The sequence below is a fragment of the Bos mutus genome, chromosome 2 (genome assembly GCF_027580195.1).
Source record: "Bos mutus isolate GX-2022 chromosome 2, NWIPB_WYAK_1.1, whole genome shotgun sequence".
NCBI lineage: Eukaryota > Metazoa > Chordata > Mammalia > Artiodactyla > Bovidae > Bos > Bos mutus.
In genome coordinates, this window is record NC_091618.1 from 135,184,412 (window position 1) to 135,203,040 (window position 18,629).

Consider the following 18,629-nt stretch of genomic DNA (forward strand, 5'->3'; position numbering starts at 1 on the left):
AGTCCTGACATGAGTAATTTGTGCCTTTTCTCTTTGCCAGTTTTGTTATAGGTTTACCCATTTTTTTCATTTTTTCAAAGAACTAGCTTTTAGTTTCATTAAATTTCCCCTTGTTCTTTTGCTTTCAGTTTCATCGGTTTCTCCTCTTGTCCCTTTTCCCCTTTTGGTTTGCTTTGGTGTCACTTTACTGTTTTCTTAGTTTGTTTAGGAGAAAGCTTAGGTGGTTGATTTTTAGACATTTTCTTTTGTAGTATGTAAGCACTTGATACTATAATTTTTGCTCTTAAGTAGTGCTTCAGTTGGATCTACAAATCTTGATATATTTTCTTTTTTGTTTGGCTCTGATTTCTTTTGAGAATTGCTCTTTGCCCTATGGATTAAGTGTGTTGTTTAGTTTCAAAATTTTTGGAGATCATTCTTTATCTTTGTTACTGATTATTTAGTTAACCATTGTGGTTAGTGAAGAAACTCTGTATGATTTCATTTCTTGATTTGTTTTTTTTATCTTAGAATGTGTTCTGTTTGTGAATGGTCTGCATATGTGCTTAAAAACAGTGTCTATTTTGCTGTTGACGTGTTTCACCATTGTTGAAGTGTTCTGTAAATGTCAGTTAGATCTAGTTCATTGATAGTATTACTCAGTTTTTCTAGATCCTTGCTGATTTTCTGTTTGCTTGTTCTGTCAACAAGGACAAATTTTTCTGGGTATCTCTAAGAATAATTGTGGATTTGTTAATTTCTCTTTTTGGTTCTATCAGGTTTTTTTTATATTAGTGCTTTTGATCATTAAAAATTTATGGTAAACCATACAGTGGCATTAAGTATATCTCCAGTGTTGTGTTACCATCACTACTGTTCATCTTCAGAACTTTTTCATCATCTCATACAGAAACTCTGTACCCATTAAACAATAACTCCATTTCTCCTCCCCTGGTGACCTGAAATTTACTCTCTGAATTTGCCTGTTTGAGGTATCTCATATATATAGAACCACATAAAATTTGATCTTTTATGTCTGGGTTATTTCATATTTGATTATGATGTGTTCAGCATTGATGTATGTTGTAGCATGTATCAGAATTTTATTTTCTAAAGGTTTGATAACATTCATGTGTGTGTATCTCCCACATTTTGTTTATCCATTCCTCCTTCAGTGAACACATGGGTTGTTTGTCTCTGGCTATTGTGAATAATGTAGCTATAGGGCCTTCTACTGAAGTGGGTGTGGGTTTGATCCCTGGACAGGGAACTAAGATCCTGCCTGTGGTGACCAAAAAGAAAAGCAGATATTAGTGTAGAAATTTCTGTGTGAGTCCCTGCTTTTCAGTTTTTTTCAGTATATATCTAGGACTGGAATTGCTGGATCATTATGGTAACTATGTTTAAATTTTTGAGACAGTACCTTACTGTTTTTCTACAACAGCTGCATGATTTTTACACTCCCCTAGTTATGCACAAGGGTTTCATGTTTTCCACATTCTTGTCAACTGGTTATTTTCTTTGTTTCTTTTTTTGTTTAAAGGCCATCACAGTGAGTATGAAGTGGTATCACACTGTGGTTTTGATTTGCACTTCCCTAATGAAATGGTCAGTGCTTATTGACCATTTGTATATCTTTTTTGGAGAAATGTATTCAAGTTCTTTGCCCATATTTGAATTAGATTTCTTTTTTAAGTTGTAGCAGTTCTTGATATATTGTGGTTATTAATCCCTTATCAGGAAGATGATTTACAACTGTTTTTCCATCATTCTATGGTTTTCTTTTTATTCTGTTGATAGTGTTCTTTGATGCACAAAAGTTTTAATTTTTCTTCTGTTTTCACTGCTTTCAGTGTCATATACATATCCAAGAAATACATGATCATGTAGATTTTCCAGTCTTCTAATAGTTTCATAGTTTGAAGTCTTATGTTTTATGGTCTTTGATCCATTGTTTCATATATGATGTAAGATAAGGATCAAATGGATTCTTCTGCAGTTTTCCCAGCACTGTTTATAGAAAAACCTTTGTTCTTTCCCCACTGAATAGTCTTGGCACTTGTCGAATATCATTTGACCATATAGGCAATGTTTACTGTAGTCTGCTTCATTGGTCTTTGAATCTGACTTTGTACCAGACCACACTGTTTTGATTAATGTAGTTTTTTGTTAAGTTTTGAATTAGGAATTAATCTTTTCCCAACTTGGTTATTCCTTTTCAAGATTCCTTTGGTTATTTGGGATACCTTGAGATTTCATTGGCATTTTAGGATAAATCTATCAATTTTGTTCTATGTATTTTGAAAGTTTTGTTTGATACATACACATTTTGAATGTTTGGTTGTCTTGGTGAATTGACCTTTCGGTTGTTTTTCAGTGCCCCACTTGATCCTTGTTTTTCCTTGCTCTGAAGTTTCTTTTTTAATGTAGGTACTCCATTTTAATTTTCTTAGTAATTGTGTATTATAACTCTTCCAGCCTTGTTTGAAAAAAATTTAAGAAGTCTATATTTTAGTTCCTCTGCCTATCCATTAAAATTTAGAATAATCTTGTCTGTGTTTGCAGAAATACCTTGCTTAGGTTTTGGTAGAGATTGTGTTCAGCCTATTACCAGTTTGTGAAGAATTGACATTTTTGCTACATTGAGGTTTCTAGTCTATTAAAATATTATGTTTAAATGTTTATTTGCATTTTTGTTGATTTCATTTATCAGGGTTTTCAGCATATAAATCCTGTTTTGTTAAATCTATATCTTTTTAAAACATTTATTTTCAATTTGAGGATAATCTGGAGTGGAATGTTATTTGCTCAGTTGTGTCCAACTCTTTGCTTTGTGGACTGTAGCTTTCCAGGCTCCTCTGTCCATAGAATTTTCCAGGCAAGAATACTGGAGTGGGTTGCCATTCCCTTCTCCAGAGGATCTTCCCAATCCAGGAATTGAATCTGGGTCTCCTGCATTGCAGGCAGGTTCTTTACCGTCTGAGCTACAGAGATAATTGCTTTACAATATTGTATTGGCTTCTGTTGTACAACATGAATCAACCATAAGTATATACATGTCTGTCCCTCTTGTCCTCCCTCCCAACACCCCCCCCCACCCCTCTAGGTTATCACAGAACACTGTGTTGAGCTCCCTGTGTCATAGAGCAACTTCCCATTAGTTATCTATTTTGCATATGGTAGTGTATATGTTTCACTGCTGCTCTCTCAGTTCGTCCCACCTCTACTTCCCCTGCTGTGTCCACAAGTCTTCTCTATGTCTGCATCTCTATTCCTGCGTGAAAATAGGTTTATCAGTATCAGTTTTCTAGATTTTACATATATATGCATTAACACACAATACTTGCTTTTCTCTTTCTGACTTACTTCACTCTGTACAACAGGCTCTAGGTTCATCCACCTCACTAGAACTGACTCATATGTGTTCCTTTTTATGGCTGAGTAATACTCCATTGTATACATGTACCACAACTTCTTTATCCATTCCTCTGTTGATGGACATCTAGGTTGCTTCCAGGTCCTGGCTATTATAAATAGTGCTGTGATGAACATTGGGGTACATGTGCCTTTTTCAGTTACGGTTTCTTAGGGTATATGCCCAGTAGTGGGAATTACTGGACTATATGGTAGTTTTATTCCTAGTTTTTAAAGGAATCACCATACTGTTCTTTAGAGTGGCTGTATCAGTTTATATGCCCACCAGCAGTGCAAGATGGTTTCTTTTTTTCCACACTCATTTATTGTTTGTAGATTTTTTTTTGCTGATGGCCATTCTGGCTGGTGTGAGGTGATACCTCATTGTAATTTTGATGTGCATTTCTCTAATAATTATGAGTGATGTTGATCATCTTTGTGTGTGTTTTTTAGCCATCTATACGTCTTCTTTTGAGAAATGTTTAGGTCTTCTGCCCGTTTTTTGATTGGGGTATTTGTTTTTCTGCTGTTGAGCTACATGAACTGCTTGTATATTTTAGAAATTAATCCTTTGTCAGTTGTTACATTTGCAATAACTTTTTCCTGCCATTCTGGGGGTTGTCTTCACCTTGTTCAGAGTTTCCTTGCTATGCATGGGGCTTCCCTGGTGGCTCAGTGGTAAAGAATCCACTTGCCAAAGCAGGAGATGTGGATTCATCCCTGGCTCAGAAGATCCCCTGCAGAAGGAAATGGCACCCCATTGCAGTATTCTTGCTTGGGAAATCCTATGGCCAGGGGAGCATGGTGGGCTACAGTCTGTGGAATTGCCAAAGAGTTGGACATGCTGTAGTGACTGAATAATTGCTGATAAAAGCTTTTAAGTTTAATTAAATCCCATTTTTTTACTTAAATTACTGTAGGAGGTGGATCAAAGAGGATTGCTGTTTTATTGTTTAGTGGCCAAGTCCTGTCCAACTCTTTGTGACTTCATGGACTGCAGCACATCAGGCTCCCCTGTCCTTCAGTGTCTCCCACAGTTTGCTCAAACTCATGTCCATTGAGTCGGTGATGCCATCCAACCATCTCATCCTCTGTCACCATTTCTTCTGCCCTCAATCTTTCCCAGCATCAGGGTCTTTTCCAGTGAGTTGGCTCATCACATCAGGTGGCCAGAGTATTAGAGCTTCATCTTCAGCATCAGTTCTTCCAGTGAATGTTAAGGACTGATGTCCTTTAAGGTTGACTGGTTTGATCTCCTTGCAGTTCAAGGATTCTCAAGAGTCTTCTACAGCACCACAGTTCAAAAGCATCAAATTCTTCAGCACTCAGCTTTCTTTATAGTCCAACTCTCGCATCCATACATGACTACTGGAAAAACCATAGCTTTGACTATATGACCCTTTGAAGCAAAGTGACGTCTTTGCTTTTTAATATGCTGCCTAGGTTTCTTATGGCTTTTCTTCCAAGGAACAAGCATCTTTGAATTTCATGGCTGCAGTTACTGCCCCCAGTGATTTTGGAGCCAAGAGAATAAAATCTGTCCCTGTTCCTTTTTTTCTTTTTTCCCCATCTCTTTGCCATGAAGTAATGGGACCAGATTCGATGATCTTAGTTTATTGAATATTGAGTTTTAAGCCATTTTTTTTCATTCTCCTCTTTGACCTTTTTCAAGAGGTTCTTTAATTCCTGTTCTGTTTCTACTGTTAGAGTGGTATCATCTGCATATTTGAAGTTCTTGATATTTCTCCCGGCAATCTTGAATCTAGTTTGTGATTCATTCAGCCCACATTTTGCATGATGTACTCTGCATGTAAGTTAAATAGGGTGACAGTATACAGGCTTGACATACTCCTTTCCAAATTTGGAACCAGTCCATTGTTCATGTCCAGTTCTAACTGTTGCTTCTTGACCTGCATAAGGGTTTCTCAGGAAACAGGTATATTCCCATCTCTTTAAGAATTTTCTAGTTTGTTGTGAATGGTGTGACCCACACAGTCAGGGTTTAGCGTAGTCAGTGAAGCAAAAGTAGATGTTTTCTGGAATTCCCTTGCTTTTTCTATGATCCAACAAATGTTGGCAGTTCGATCTCTGGTCCCTCTTCCTTTTCTAAACCCAGTAACTACATCTGGAAGTTTTCAGTTCATGTACTCTTGAAGCCTTGCTTGAAGAATTTTGATCATTATCTTGCTGGAATGTGAAATAAGCACAATTGTATGGTAGTTTGAACATTCTTTGGTATTGCCTTTCTTTGGGATTGGAATGAAAACTGACCTTTTCCAGTTCTGTGGCCATTGCTGAGTTTTCCATACTTGCTGACATATTGAGTGTAGCACTTTAACAGCATCATCATTTAGGATTTCAAACAGCTAGAATACCATCACCTTCACTAGCTTTGTTGGTAGTAATGTTTCCTTAGGCCCACTTGACTTCAGCTTCAGGATGTTCTCCTCTGGGTGAATGACCATAATCATGGTTATCCATGTCATTAAGACCTTTCTTATATACTTTTGCGTATTCTTCTCACCTCTTCTTAAACTCTGCTTCTATTTAATCCTTATGCTTTCTATCCTTTACTGTGTCCATCTTTGCATTAAATATTCCCTTGATTATCTCCAAATGTCTTGAAGAGATCTCTGATCTTTCCTATCCTATTCTACTGTTTTCGTATATTTCTTTACATTGTTCATGTAAGAATGCTTTCGTATCTATCCTTACTATTGTCTAGAACTCTGCATTCAGTTGGATATATCTTTCTCTTTCTCCTTTGATTTTTGCTTCTCTTTCCTCAGCTATTTGTAACGACTCCTCACACATGCACTTTACCTCCTTGGATTTCTTTTGGGATGATTTTGATCAGTGCCTCCTATACAATGTTATAAACCTCTGTCCATAGTTCTTCAGGCACTCTTCCTACCAGCTCTAATCTCTTGAAGCTATTTGTCACATCTACCGTACGATTGTAATGGATTTGATTTAGGTCGTGCCTGAATGGCATTTTCCCTACATTCTTCAGTTTAAGCCTGAATTTTGCAATCAGGAGCTCATGATCTGAATCACAGTCAGGTCCAGGTCTGGTTTTTTCTGACTGCAGAGATTTTCCATCGTGAGGTGCAAAGGATATGATCAATTTTGTTTCAGTATTGACCTGACATGGTGATGTCCATGTTTGAAGTCATCTCTTGTGTTGTTGGAAGAGGGTGTTTGCTTTGACTAGTGTGTTCTCTTGACAGAAGTCTGTTAGCCTTTGCCCTGCTTCATTTTAATACTCCAAGGCCAAATGTGCCTATTGTTCCAGGTATCTGTTGACTTCCAGCTTTTGCATTCCAATTTTCTATGATGAAAAGGACATCTTTTTTTTTTTTTCTTTTTGGTGTTCTAGAAGGTCTTGTGGAACTTTATGGAACCATTCAACTTCAGCTTCTTCGGCATTAGTGGTTGGGGCATAGATTTGAATGACTGGGATGTTGAATAGGTTTGCCTTAGAAACCAACTGAGATCATTTTGTTGCTTTTGAGATTCCACCCAGGTACTGCATTTCAGACTCTTTGGTTGACTGTGAGGCCTACTCCATTTCTTCTAAGGGATTCTTTCCACATGGTCATCTGATTGAATTCACTCATTCTCATCCATTTTAGTTTTCTGATTCCTAAAATGCCTGTGTTCACTCTTGCCATTTCCTGCTTGATCACTTCTAATTTACCTTGATGCATGAACCTAAGATTCCAGGTTCCTAAAGCCACTCCCCATCCCTTTACTAAGCCACCTTTTATCTTGATATTTAAGGTAAATTTCTTATAGATACTGTATAGTTAGGTTTTGGTTTTGCTGTATCCTGATGATCTCTCTCTTTCTGTTTTTATGTTCAGACCCTTGTCTGTCATTTATTAATTTTTTTGTTTGCTTTCTTCTTTTTGTTCCTTTATTGTTTCCTGACTTCTTTGGGGTTATTTGAATAGATTTTAGTTTTCAGTTTTACTCAGTTGCTTAATTTTGGTAGCAAACAGAGTTTTGAAAACAAGATGGAGTACTGAATTGAGAGGAAATTGGAAGCTGTTAGTATGTGAATTAGATAACTGAAAATGCTTGCGCCTTTGGGACAGTTAGAGGGATGAAAAAGTAGTAATTTAGGGCATCTTTGTCATTCCTAATGGTGAATCTCTTGTGGAACAGGCTGATAACTGATTGTGTAGATTCATTTTAGGTTCTTGTGTTTCTTCCATAGAGTTTTGCTTGGTCTTCCTGTTCTGAGTGGTCCATTGGCCTTCGTGTCCCTTTTGTGGTGGACATCTGCTCAATGACTTTTGAGCAGTTAGATCTCCTACTTCGGCAAGTGAGTGAGGGGATGGATGGCACTGCTGACTGGCCCCCACCTCAAGAGAAAGAGTGTATGACTGTGGCAACACTCAATCTTCTACGACTTCAGGTATTAATGCTTTTTCTTTCCTTTTCCCCATTACATAAGTGTCTTAGGTATTTATAATGATGTTTATGCATATTACAGGGCATGGGGTTTAGCCTGTTAAATGAACTACTGTTGAAAATTTTGAAGTGTCTTAAAGTAAGATTGTGATGGAGTATAATGTTTATGAGGCTTAAAAAAATCAATCTGGTTATTTTGTGTTTATCCTGTAAGTCAGTCTCTGCATGCAGGTAAGAATATATATATTGATTGTGTTATTACGGCTGAATTCAGCTTGTTGGCATTCATCAGACAGTCTTGAATTTATGGTTACTGTATGTAAAGATGTAACTGGGTATGACAGTAGATGATCAGCTGGATGTGGTTGCCAGTCTCTTCTCTGGCCTGAGAGGAGAACTTCATTCCGGAAGTTCTGCTTCCTCCAGTAGTACCTCCACTTCCTCACAGGAGACGTTAAGGATAAATGCCAGTGTAAGAAAAGCTACACTTAACGTTACCATATGTAAAATAGATAGCCAAGGGGAATTTGCTGGGAATTTGCTGTGTGTCTCAGGAGACTCAAACAGGGGCTCTGTATCAACCTAGAGGGGTGGGATGGGGCGGGAGATGGGAGGGAGGTTCAAAAGGGAGGGGATATGTGTATACCTGTGGCTGATTCATGTTGAGGTTTGACAGAAAACAGCAAAATTCTGTAAAGCAATTATCCTTCAATAAAAAAATAAAGCTACAAAGTTTTTTTCCTTAACTTTTTTAAAAAGTAAAACTGTAACTAAAATCTTTGATCATGTTTTTCTTTGTAATAAAACGCCTATGACTTAATGTCAAGAGAACAATATTTCTGAGCAAAATAATTTTCCTCCTTTATAATGTGAGGGTTTCTATGTGACCCATCATGTCCCCTTTTTGTTCTCTCCCCTTTTTGTCTTGGCTTTCAAAAAGCAGGAAAGTGAATGTAACTTTTAATTGCAACATGGAATTAGCAGAAGGTTAGAAATTGCCTCCCTTCCCCAGGAGTCTTTTACAGTAGCTGGTTCACAAGCGCACCTGTGGTGTGGTGTCTTTGTTTCCTGTTGCTTCCCATGGTCTTTAGTGACTCCGTTGCTTTTGCCACAGCTGTGGAGAAAGACCTTGTACAGGCCCTAGGCTTGGTTCCATTAGGGCGTATGTACCTAATGCTGTGTTTTCCCATTGCTTTGTTTTGTCTTTCAAGGTCTTTTAGTCCTGTCTTAAAAAATTAACTCACATAGCTTAATTCGTAAAAAGAATTCAGTTTGAGAGTATTTATTCAATATGTGGATTTAATCTTTTATATTTGTGATTACTGATGTTTTGTGTAAGTTTGTTCATCATTTTATTATCTTTTGGTCAAGTTTCTCAGATTTTTTCCTTTCAGATCGCTTTAATTGTTCCCAAGTTTTGAAATTTTGATTTCTGGACATTACTCATATTATAGAAAAAATTTTAACTATTTGTGAATTTCCCAACATGTTAAGTTAATCAGTATTTCTCTTCCTGAAAAATACAGGGGTTATAGGATGCCTTAAACCTAAATGTCTCTTTCCACCATTAGTATTTGAATTATTTGGTAGTCTGTTACATTGACTCCAGGGACTTTTTGTGTGTGTGTGCAGCTAATAGAAGAACACTCCCAATTGCAATAGATAAGATATTCTGATTTTAGGGTTGTTAAAACATGAAAGAAAATACCTCCTAGAATTTGTGAAATATAATTATTTTTAAACTTTCCTTCAATTAATTATTATAATTTTGAGAGGTCATACTTAACTCTGATATGTAGTCCTTTTTTTTTTTTTTTAAATCAGTTTGTTTTGCTATTGTTACTTATATCACCTCTCTCCTGGATATCTCCTTCAGTAAGTTTCTTCATTAAGGTCTGTGAGTTATAACATCTGAAAAACTTTATTAGCTTCAACATCTCTTGAGATAATTTAATAAGGCTTAATTTTTTAGGTTGTATGTTGTTTTATCAGCTGCTGCTGCTGCTAAGTCGCTTCAGTCGTGTCCGACTCTGTGCGACCCCATAGACGGCAGCCCATCAGACTCCCCCGTCCCTGGGATTCTCCAGGCAAGAACACTGGAGTGGGTTGCCATGAAGATTTTCTACTGTCTTCTGACCTTGTTGCCAGTGAGAAATCATTACTGGTGCAGTTGTTGTTTCTTTGTAGCTAATTTGTCTTTCCCTTTGGTGACTTTTTGGATTTTTGCCCTTGTTTTGTGATTTTAATACATTATGTCTAGGATTTATTCTTAGCTTTGGACATGTCCTCAGAGGGCAGTTTTATACTTTTGTCTGTGAGGTTCCATTGAGTTCCTCCGGCTCTAGATGAGTTTTAGTGTTCAATTCTTGACTTGCGATATCCATACTTAGATTGATATAACTTTGATTTCACATCTGCTTGTAAGGCAGGCTGAGTCTCTGATTTCCTGTGGGTTCTCTGTGCCCAAAGCTTTGTGTGCGTAGTGTGTTGCCCCCCAGGTCCTGGCTGACTGACAGGCAGCTCCTGTTCAGTGGGCCTTCCTGTGTCTCAAAAGGCTTTGGTGTGCTCTCAGAGCCCAGAACCCCTTAGCTCCTGTTGTGTATGTGTCTGTGTGAGTCCTGGTTTAGCTCTTGAGGCATTTCTTTATATACCCTCAGCTTGACTATCTACTCTTCTAATACTTTTTTGATTGTTTTATAGTCCTTATTTCTATGGTACAGGTGGTTGAGAGTGGGGTGGAGGTGCTGTTTCCACAGGGTTTAATGAGTTTGTTGATATTGAGCTTTTCTGTATATGTACTTATAGTTAGGTTTAAAAAATTCCTCTTATGGAAATACTTTACCTCAGATTCTCAATTACTATGGATAAACATTTTTTAGTTAAAAAAATACCTATACTGGAAGTTTTTCCTTTACTATTTGAATAAAACTCAATTTGAGATATTATTTTAATAAAAATTTGAAAAGCATTCATTTTAAGGGCTTCTAAGTAAAAATTGTTTTTCTCCTTTCAGTTGCATGCTGCCATTAGTCACCAGGTTGACCCAGAATTCCTTGGTTTAGGTCTGGGCAGCGTCCTCCTCAACAGCCTGAAGCAGACCGTGGTGGCTCTGGCCAGCAGTGCAGGCGTGTTGAGTACTGTGCAGGCGGCTGCCCAGGCTGTGTTGCAGAGCGGATGGTCAGTGCTGCTGCCCACTGCCGAGGAACGGGCACGGGCACTCTCTGCTCTCCTACCCTGTGCAGGTGGGCTTGGGCCAGGAACAGGGGTGGTGTGGGGCTGGCACAGGAGGAGTGCTGACAGGGGATGGTGCTTACCACACACTGGCGAAAACACTTGCCCTTTTCCAGTTTCAGGTAATGAAGTTAACATAAGTCCAGGTCGTCGATTCATGATTGATCTTCTCGTGGGCAGCTTAATGGCTGATGGAGGCTTAGAATCAGCCTTAAATGCAGCCATTACTGCAGAAATCCAGGTATGGTCCTAGGAATATGTGTGTGTGCACGTGTGTGTATAAGCTGATGGAAGCAATTTTAGTTACCAGTGAGCTGAGATTGAAACTTTGCCAGAATTAAAAAAACTTTGAAACATAAGACTTTTAGTAACATCTAAATATTTCTGCAATTAAAACTTTTCTAGTAGTTTAAAAGAACTGAGTTAAGTATGATAAAATATACCCACTTTGTGTCTATTTATTAATAAGTGAATTTGACAGGTACCCCAATCATAATATAAATCATTGCCATCACCCCAGAAAGTGCCTTTGTGCATGTTAAGTTAGCATACTTTTCCTGCCTCTCTCAGAAGATGTTGGCCAGTTTGGGGGACTTTATTGGTTAAGGGACTTGCAGTGGTTAAGAATCTGCCTGCCAATGCAGGGGACCTGAGTTCAATCCCTGGTGCAGGAAGATTCCACATGCAGAGGAATAACTAAACCTGGGCACCCCAACTACTGAGTGGCGTAACTACCAAAGCTGGTGTGCTCCGTAACAAGAGAAGCCACTGCGCTCAGAAGCCCACACACTGCAACTGGAGAGTAGTACTGCTTGTCACAACTAGAGAAAGCACATGTAAGCAACAAAGACCAGTGCAGCCAACACCAAATCAGTAAATAAGTAAAAATTAAAAGAAATTTTTTTGCCAGTTTTGATTTTCACATAAATGATATCATACAATAAGTACTGATTTGTGTTAGCTTTATTTTGCCTTGATAATGATTTTTAGATTCAGATATGCTGGATGCGTTATTAATTTTTGCTAGTGAGAAGTGTTTCCTTGTGTGATTATGGCACTGTTGATGTATCCATTCTCCTGTTGGTAGACATATGATGATTTTTGATTCTTAGAGCTGCTGTGATCATGCTGTGTACAAGTCCTGTAGTGAACACTTGTTTTTTTCTTTTGGGTAAACACTCTGAATTAGAATTTGCTGGATCCTAGGGTGAGTGTATACAATTTCTCAACGTGATTGTGCCATTTATTGCACATTTAAACAGCCAGTATGCGAGTTCTAGCCCTTTCTTGACCTCATTAACATGAGGCATGTCAGTCTTTTTTTAAAGACTATAGCTATTCTGGGAGTAGGGTGGGGTGTTAATTTGTATTTGCATGTGCATACTTGTCATTCATAGCTACTTTTGTTGCTCTTGTTGTCATAATAGTTTTCAATTTAAAAACTTACACTGATAAAATCAGATGATGTGAGTGTATTAAAAATGTTTTGAAAATATACCTACTTTGCTTAAATTGAAAAAAATTAGAAGCAGTCAAACAGTAGGATGGGGTGTTAATTTTATTTGCATGTGCATATTTGTCATTCATAGCTACTTTTGTTGCTCTTGTCATAATAGTTTTCAATTTAAAAACTTAAACTGATAAAATCAGATGATGTGAGTGTATTAAAAATGTTTTGAAAATATACCTACTTTGCTTAAATTGAAAAAAATTAGAAGCAGTCAACATGTAATGATGTTAGTAGCAAGTATGATGCACTGTGTGCCTTTTCTCCCTCAGATGCTGTGCTGTGTACTTTACTTTCATTCTCTCTTTTAACTTTGTCAGCCATGTTGATGTCGACAAAAAAAATCAGTGGATCTAAAAAAGGGATAGAAAATTTTATTCAGGCCAAATATAGGATTATACCCCAGGAACAGCATCTCAGAAATTTCTGAGAACTATTGCACCCATTACAAGTCAAGGCACAGTTATATAAGTTTTTTGAGATAGAGGGCTGTACATTAAATGATGTTATTATTGACAGTTTACATAGTCCAGATCTAAGCCTCCTCATGGCCTCTTAGAAAATCAAGAAGGAGGGTTTTCTTTTAAGGTATTACATGTTGATCCTGGTAGAATGTTTCTCTTTGGTTGAGCAGGTATATCTGCTGATGAGGAGGTTTAGTTCATGCATAATGTGAATACACAGGGGCTTCCCTGGTGGCTCAGACGGTAAAGTGTCTGCCTGCAATGCGGGAGACCCAGGTTCGATCCCTGGGCTGGGAAAATCCCCTGGAGAAGAAAATGGCAACCCATTCCAGTACACTTGCCTGGAAAATCCCATGGACATAGGAGTCTGGAAAGCTACAGTCCATGGGGTTGCAAAGATTTGCACGCGGCTGAGTGACTTCACTTTTACTAATGTGAATACAACATGCACAGCGAGGAGAGAAAGGCCATAGGACAGAGAAAATTTTTCTGTTTAAAGTTTTCTTGTATTGCCAGAAAATGTGAGTTTTTTTCACTAGTGGAAAAAGTTGTCTGAAAATTTCATTTTAGGGCATGGACACAGAAGTACTACAGAAGTTAATAGTGGTGCTAAGGTATTGTAAGTAGTGAGTGGCAGTTTGTTGATTCTAGGCTGCTTCCTTCTCTTGCTGAGTCTCCTGTGGCTCAATGTAACAGCTCACCTGATGGGAGCTGTGATATGGGGACTAGACTCAAGCAGTGTTTTCAGAGCCTGTTAATTTAGTAAGCATATGTTGATTTTGTGCTTCCTGCTGGAGAGTGGAACCTTGGGAGGGGAAGAGAGGCTATAGAGTATACAGGTGCTGATCCTTAGATAATAATTAAGGTTCATAAAAAAATAGCCAAAAGGCCATTTGTTTTAAGACAAAAATACTTTGAAGCTACAGAAAGGCATAAATAAAAAACCTCATCATGTGGGATTAATCATTGTTAATATTTTTTTGTGTGTAGTCTTCCAGGCTTTCAAAAATGCAAATATTTACTAACAGTAGTAATTATAATGTTAGAATTGGTCTTAGTGGCTTGTATCTTTTTCACTCATCAGGTTGCCATGTCATCTATATTGAATACCCTTCTGCTATGTCCATTTGTTCTGTTGGCTTTGGGGAAGTCTGTCGTAAGGAAAAGGACTAACGTTTCCTTTTTTAAAAACAATTTCTGATTGTTGACCATTTAGGTTTTAGATATTTTTACTACTATAAATATTTGTTGTTGTTGTTGTTGTACTACTGTAAATATTAATTCTACTTCCAAAGAAGGGTAGTGCCAAAGAATGTTCAAACTACCATATGGTTGTGCTCATTTCACATGTTAGTACAGTTATGCTCAAAATTCTTCAAGTGAGGCTTCAACAGTATGTGAACTGAGAACTTCCAGATATACTAGCTGGGTTTAGAAAAGGCAGAGGAAGCAGACAGCAAATTGCTAACGTTGATTGGATCACAGAAAAAGCAAGGAAGTCCCCCCCGCCCCAAATCTGCTTCTGTTTCATTGACTATGAGAAAGCCTTTGTATGGATCACAACAAACTGGAAAATTCTTAGAGATGGGAATACCGGACCACCTTACCTGTCTCCTCAGAAACCTTTATGCAGAAGGTTATCAAGAACCTTTATCAAGAAGCAACAGTTAGGAACAACGGACTGGTTCCAAATTCGGAAAGGAGTAACATCAAGGCTGTATATTGTCATCCTGCTTATTTAACTTATATGCAGAGTACATCATGCGAAATGCCGGGCTGGATGAAGTGCAAGCTGGAATCAAGATTGCCAGGAGAAATACCAACAACTTCAGATATGCAGATAATACCACTTTAATGGCAGAAAGTGAAGAGGAACTAAAGAGCCTCTTGATGAGGGTAAAAGATCAGAGTGAAAAAGCTGGCTTGAAACTCAGCTTTCAAAAAAAGAAGCCAGTCCCATCACATCATGGCAAATAGATGAGGAAGGAGTGGAAGCAGTGACAGATTCTTTTTTTCTTGGATTCCAAAGTCACTGCAAACAATGACTGCAATCATGAAAGAAAAAGATACTTGCTCTTTGGAAGGAAAGCTGTGACAAACCTAGATAGCATATTAAAAAGCAGAAACATCCCTTTGCTAGCAAAGGTTTGTCTAGTCAAAGCTATGTTTTTTTCTGGTAGTTACGTACAGATATGAGAGTTGTATCGTAAAGAAGGCTTCACACCAAAGTAATGCTTTTGAATTGTGGTGTTGGAGAAGAATCTGGAGAGTCCCTTGGACTGCAGGGAGATTAAGCTAGTCAGTCCTAAAGTAAATCAACCTTGAATTATTAATTGGAAGCCCTGATGCTGAAATTGAAGCTCCAGTACTTCAGCCACCAGATGTGAAGAGGCAACTCACTGGAAAACATTCCCTTGCTGGAAAAGATTGAAGGCAGAAGGAGAAGGGAGCGGCAGAGGATGAGATGGTTGATGGCATCACCAACTCAACGGACATGAATTTGAACAAACTCTGGGAAATAGTGATGGACAGGGAAGCCTGGTATGCTGCAGTCCATAGGTTGGAAAGAGTCGGACATGACTTAGTAACTGCACAACAACATTACTATAAGTAATTTTTAATTATATTCTTAAAGATTATAAGTTATTGGTTGTAAGAATGATAATTAGGAAAAAGATGGTAAAGATGGCAGAGTAGAAGGATGTGTGTTCATCTTCTGCAAGAACTCCAAAATTGCAACTCACTGCTGAACAACCATTAACAGGAGACTGTTGGATCCCACCAAAAAAAGATACCCTACATCCAACAGCAAAGGAGAAGGCCCAACAAGATGGTAGGGAAGGCGGAGTTGCATTTAGAATCAAACCCCATATCAGCCAGACACACTCAGAGGGCTCAAACAAAACTTTGTGCACACCAGGACCCAGGGACCCCACAGAGACAGCCAGACCTGCCTTTGATTGTTGGAGTGTCTCCTGTGGAGGCATGGGTCAACAGTAGCCTGCCGTGGGGACAGGGGCTCTGGCTGCAGCAGACCTAGGAGGCACGGTGTGTAGCATAAGTCCTCTTGAGGAGGTCACCATTAGCCTCACCATAGAGCCACCGAGCAGTCGACCCACAAACTGGAGAGCAATTACACCAAAGACGTTCTTGCACTGTTACAAAAGTTCAGGGGCCCACAACAGATTTCCCAACCTGGGATTCCAGCAAAGGGACTGAGAACCCGAAGGAAGTTGACTTTGGAGGCCAGGGGATTTGATTACATAACTTCCATAGGACTGGGGAAACAGGCTCTTGGATAGGGCACAAACAAAACCTTGTGCACCAGGACCCAGGAGAAAGAAGCAGTGTTGCCACCAGAGACTGAGCCAGACTTGCCTGTAACAGTCCTGGCACAGGGTAAGGCACACTGAATGCGACAGTCCTGGGCGCTGCAGCATACTAGCATAATTCCTTTTGAAGGAGGCTGCCATTACCCATACCATGTTTTGGCCTCAGACCAAACTACAGGGAAGGAAGACAGCCCCACCCATCAACAGAAAAATGGATTAAAGATTTACTGAGCATGGCTCCACCCATCAGAGCTAGACAGCCAGGCCCTCCCATCAGGAAGCTTCCAAAAGCCTCTTATCCTTATCCATCAGAGGGCAGACAGAATGAAAACCACAATTGCAGAAATCTAACCAAACTGATCTCTGGTGGCTTAGACGGTAGAGCATCTGCCTACAATGCCAGAGACCCGGGTTCAGTCCCTGGGTCAGGAAGATCCTCTGGAGAAAGAAATGGCAACCCATTCCAGTACTCTTGCCTGGAAAATCCCATGGATGGAGAAGCGTGGTAGGCTACAGTCCACAGGGTTGCAAAGAGTTGGATACGACTGAGCGACTTCACTTTAACTTTCAACCAAACTGATCACATGGGTCACAAACTTGTCTAACCTAATGAAACTAAGAGCCATGCCATCTAGGACCACCCAAGATGGATTGGGTCCACTGGATGGGTCCACAAACCATGGTCCACTGGAGAAGGGAATAGGAAACTACTTCAGTATTCTTGCCTTGAGAACCCCATGAACAGTATGAAAAGGTAACAGAATATGACAGTGAAAGATGAACTTCCCAGGTCAGTACGTGTTCAATCTGCTACTGGAGAAGAGTAGAGAAATAACTCCAGAAAGAATGAAGAGATGGAGCCAAAGAGAAAACAACACCCAGGGGTGGATGTGACTGGTGATGGAAGTAAAGTTCGATGCTGGAAAGAACAATATTGCATAGGAACCTGGAATGTTAGGTCCATGAATCAAGTTAGACTGGAAGAGGTCAAACAGGAGATGGCAAGAGTGAACATCGACATTTTAGGAATCAGCGGACTGGCGTGGGTGAATTTAACTCAGATGACCATTATATTTACTCTTGTGGGCAAGAATCTCTTAGAAGAAATGGAGTAGCCCTTGTAGTCAACAAGAGTCCAAAATGCAGTACTTGGGTGCAGTCTCGAAAAGGATGGACTGATCTCTGTTCATTTCCAAGGCAAACCATTCAACATCACAGTAATCCAAGTCTATGACCTGACTAGTAATGCTGAAGAAGATAAAGTTGAATGATTCTATGATGACCTACAAGACCTTCTAGTTCAGTTCAGTTCAGTTCATTTCAGTTGCTCAGTCGTGTCCGACACTTTGCGACCCCATGAATCGCAGCATGCCAGGCCTCGCTGTCCATCACCATCTCCCGGAGTTCACTCAAACTCACGTCCATTGAGTCGGTGATGCTATTCAGCCAGCTCATCCTCTGTCGTCCCCTTCTCCTCCTGCCCCCAATCCCTCCCAGCATCAGAGTCTTTTCCAATGAGTCAACTCTTCGCATGAGGTGGCCAAAGTACTGGAGTTTCAGCTTTAGCATCAGTCCTTCCAAAGAACACCCAGGGCTGATCTTTAGAATGGACTGGTTGGATCTCCTTGCAGTCCAAGGGACTCTCAAGAGTCTTCTCCAACACCACAGTTCAAAAGCGTCAATTTTTTGGCTCTCAGCTTTTTTCACAGTCCAACTCTCATATCCATACATGACCACTGGAAAAACCATAGCCTTTACTAGACGGACCTTTGTTGGCAAAGTAATGTCTCTGCTTTTCAGTATGCTATCTAGGATGGTCATAACTTTTCTTCCAAGGAGTACAGAATGATCTCTGTTCGTTTCCAAGGCAAACCATTCCATATCACAGTAGTCCAAGTCTATGCCCCAACCAGTAACGCTGAAGAAGCTGAAGTTGAACGGTTCTATGAAGATCTACAAGACCTTTTAGAACTAACACCCAAAAAAGACGTCCTTTTCATTATAGGGGACTAGAATTCAAAAGTAGGAAGTCAAGAAACACCTGGAGTAACAGGCAAATTTGGCCTTGGAATACAGAATGAAGCAGGGCAAAGACTAATAGAATTTTGCCAAGAGAACGCACTGGTCATAGCAAACACCCTCTTCCAACAACACAAGAGAAGACTCTACACATGGACATCACCACATGGTCAAAACTGAAATCAGATTGATTATATTCTTTGCAGCCAAAGATGGAGAAGCTCTATACATTCAGCAAAAACAGGACTGGGAGCTGATTGTGGC

At 39.3% G+C, this 18,629-nt stretch overlaps 1 protein-coding gene across 7 annotated transcripts in view; it reads left to right on the forward strand.

The window, feature by feature from the left end:
- The window catches only part of HERC2 (HECT and RLD domain containing E3 ubiquitin protein ligase 2), a 238,480-nt gene that overhangs the window by 61,617 nt on the left and 158,234 nt on the right, over positions 1 to 18,629 (forward strand). For all 7 annotated transcript variants that reach the window (XM_070360163.1, XM_070360169.1, XM_070360174.1 and 4 more), the window contains 3 exons: positions 7,616 to 7,816; positions 10,826 to 11,054; positions 11,160 to 11,284. In XM_070360163.1, coding sequence (XP_070216264.1) covers positions 7,616 to 7,816; positions 10,826 to 11,054; positions 11,160 to 11,284 — 555 coding nt within the window. The remainder of the gene's footprint in view (positions 1 to 7,615; positions 7,817 to 10,825; positions 11,055 to 11,159; positions 11,285 to 18,629) is intronic.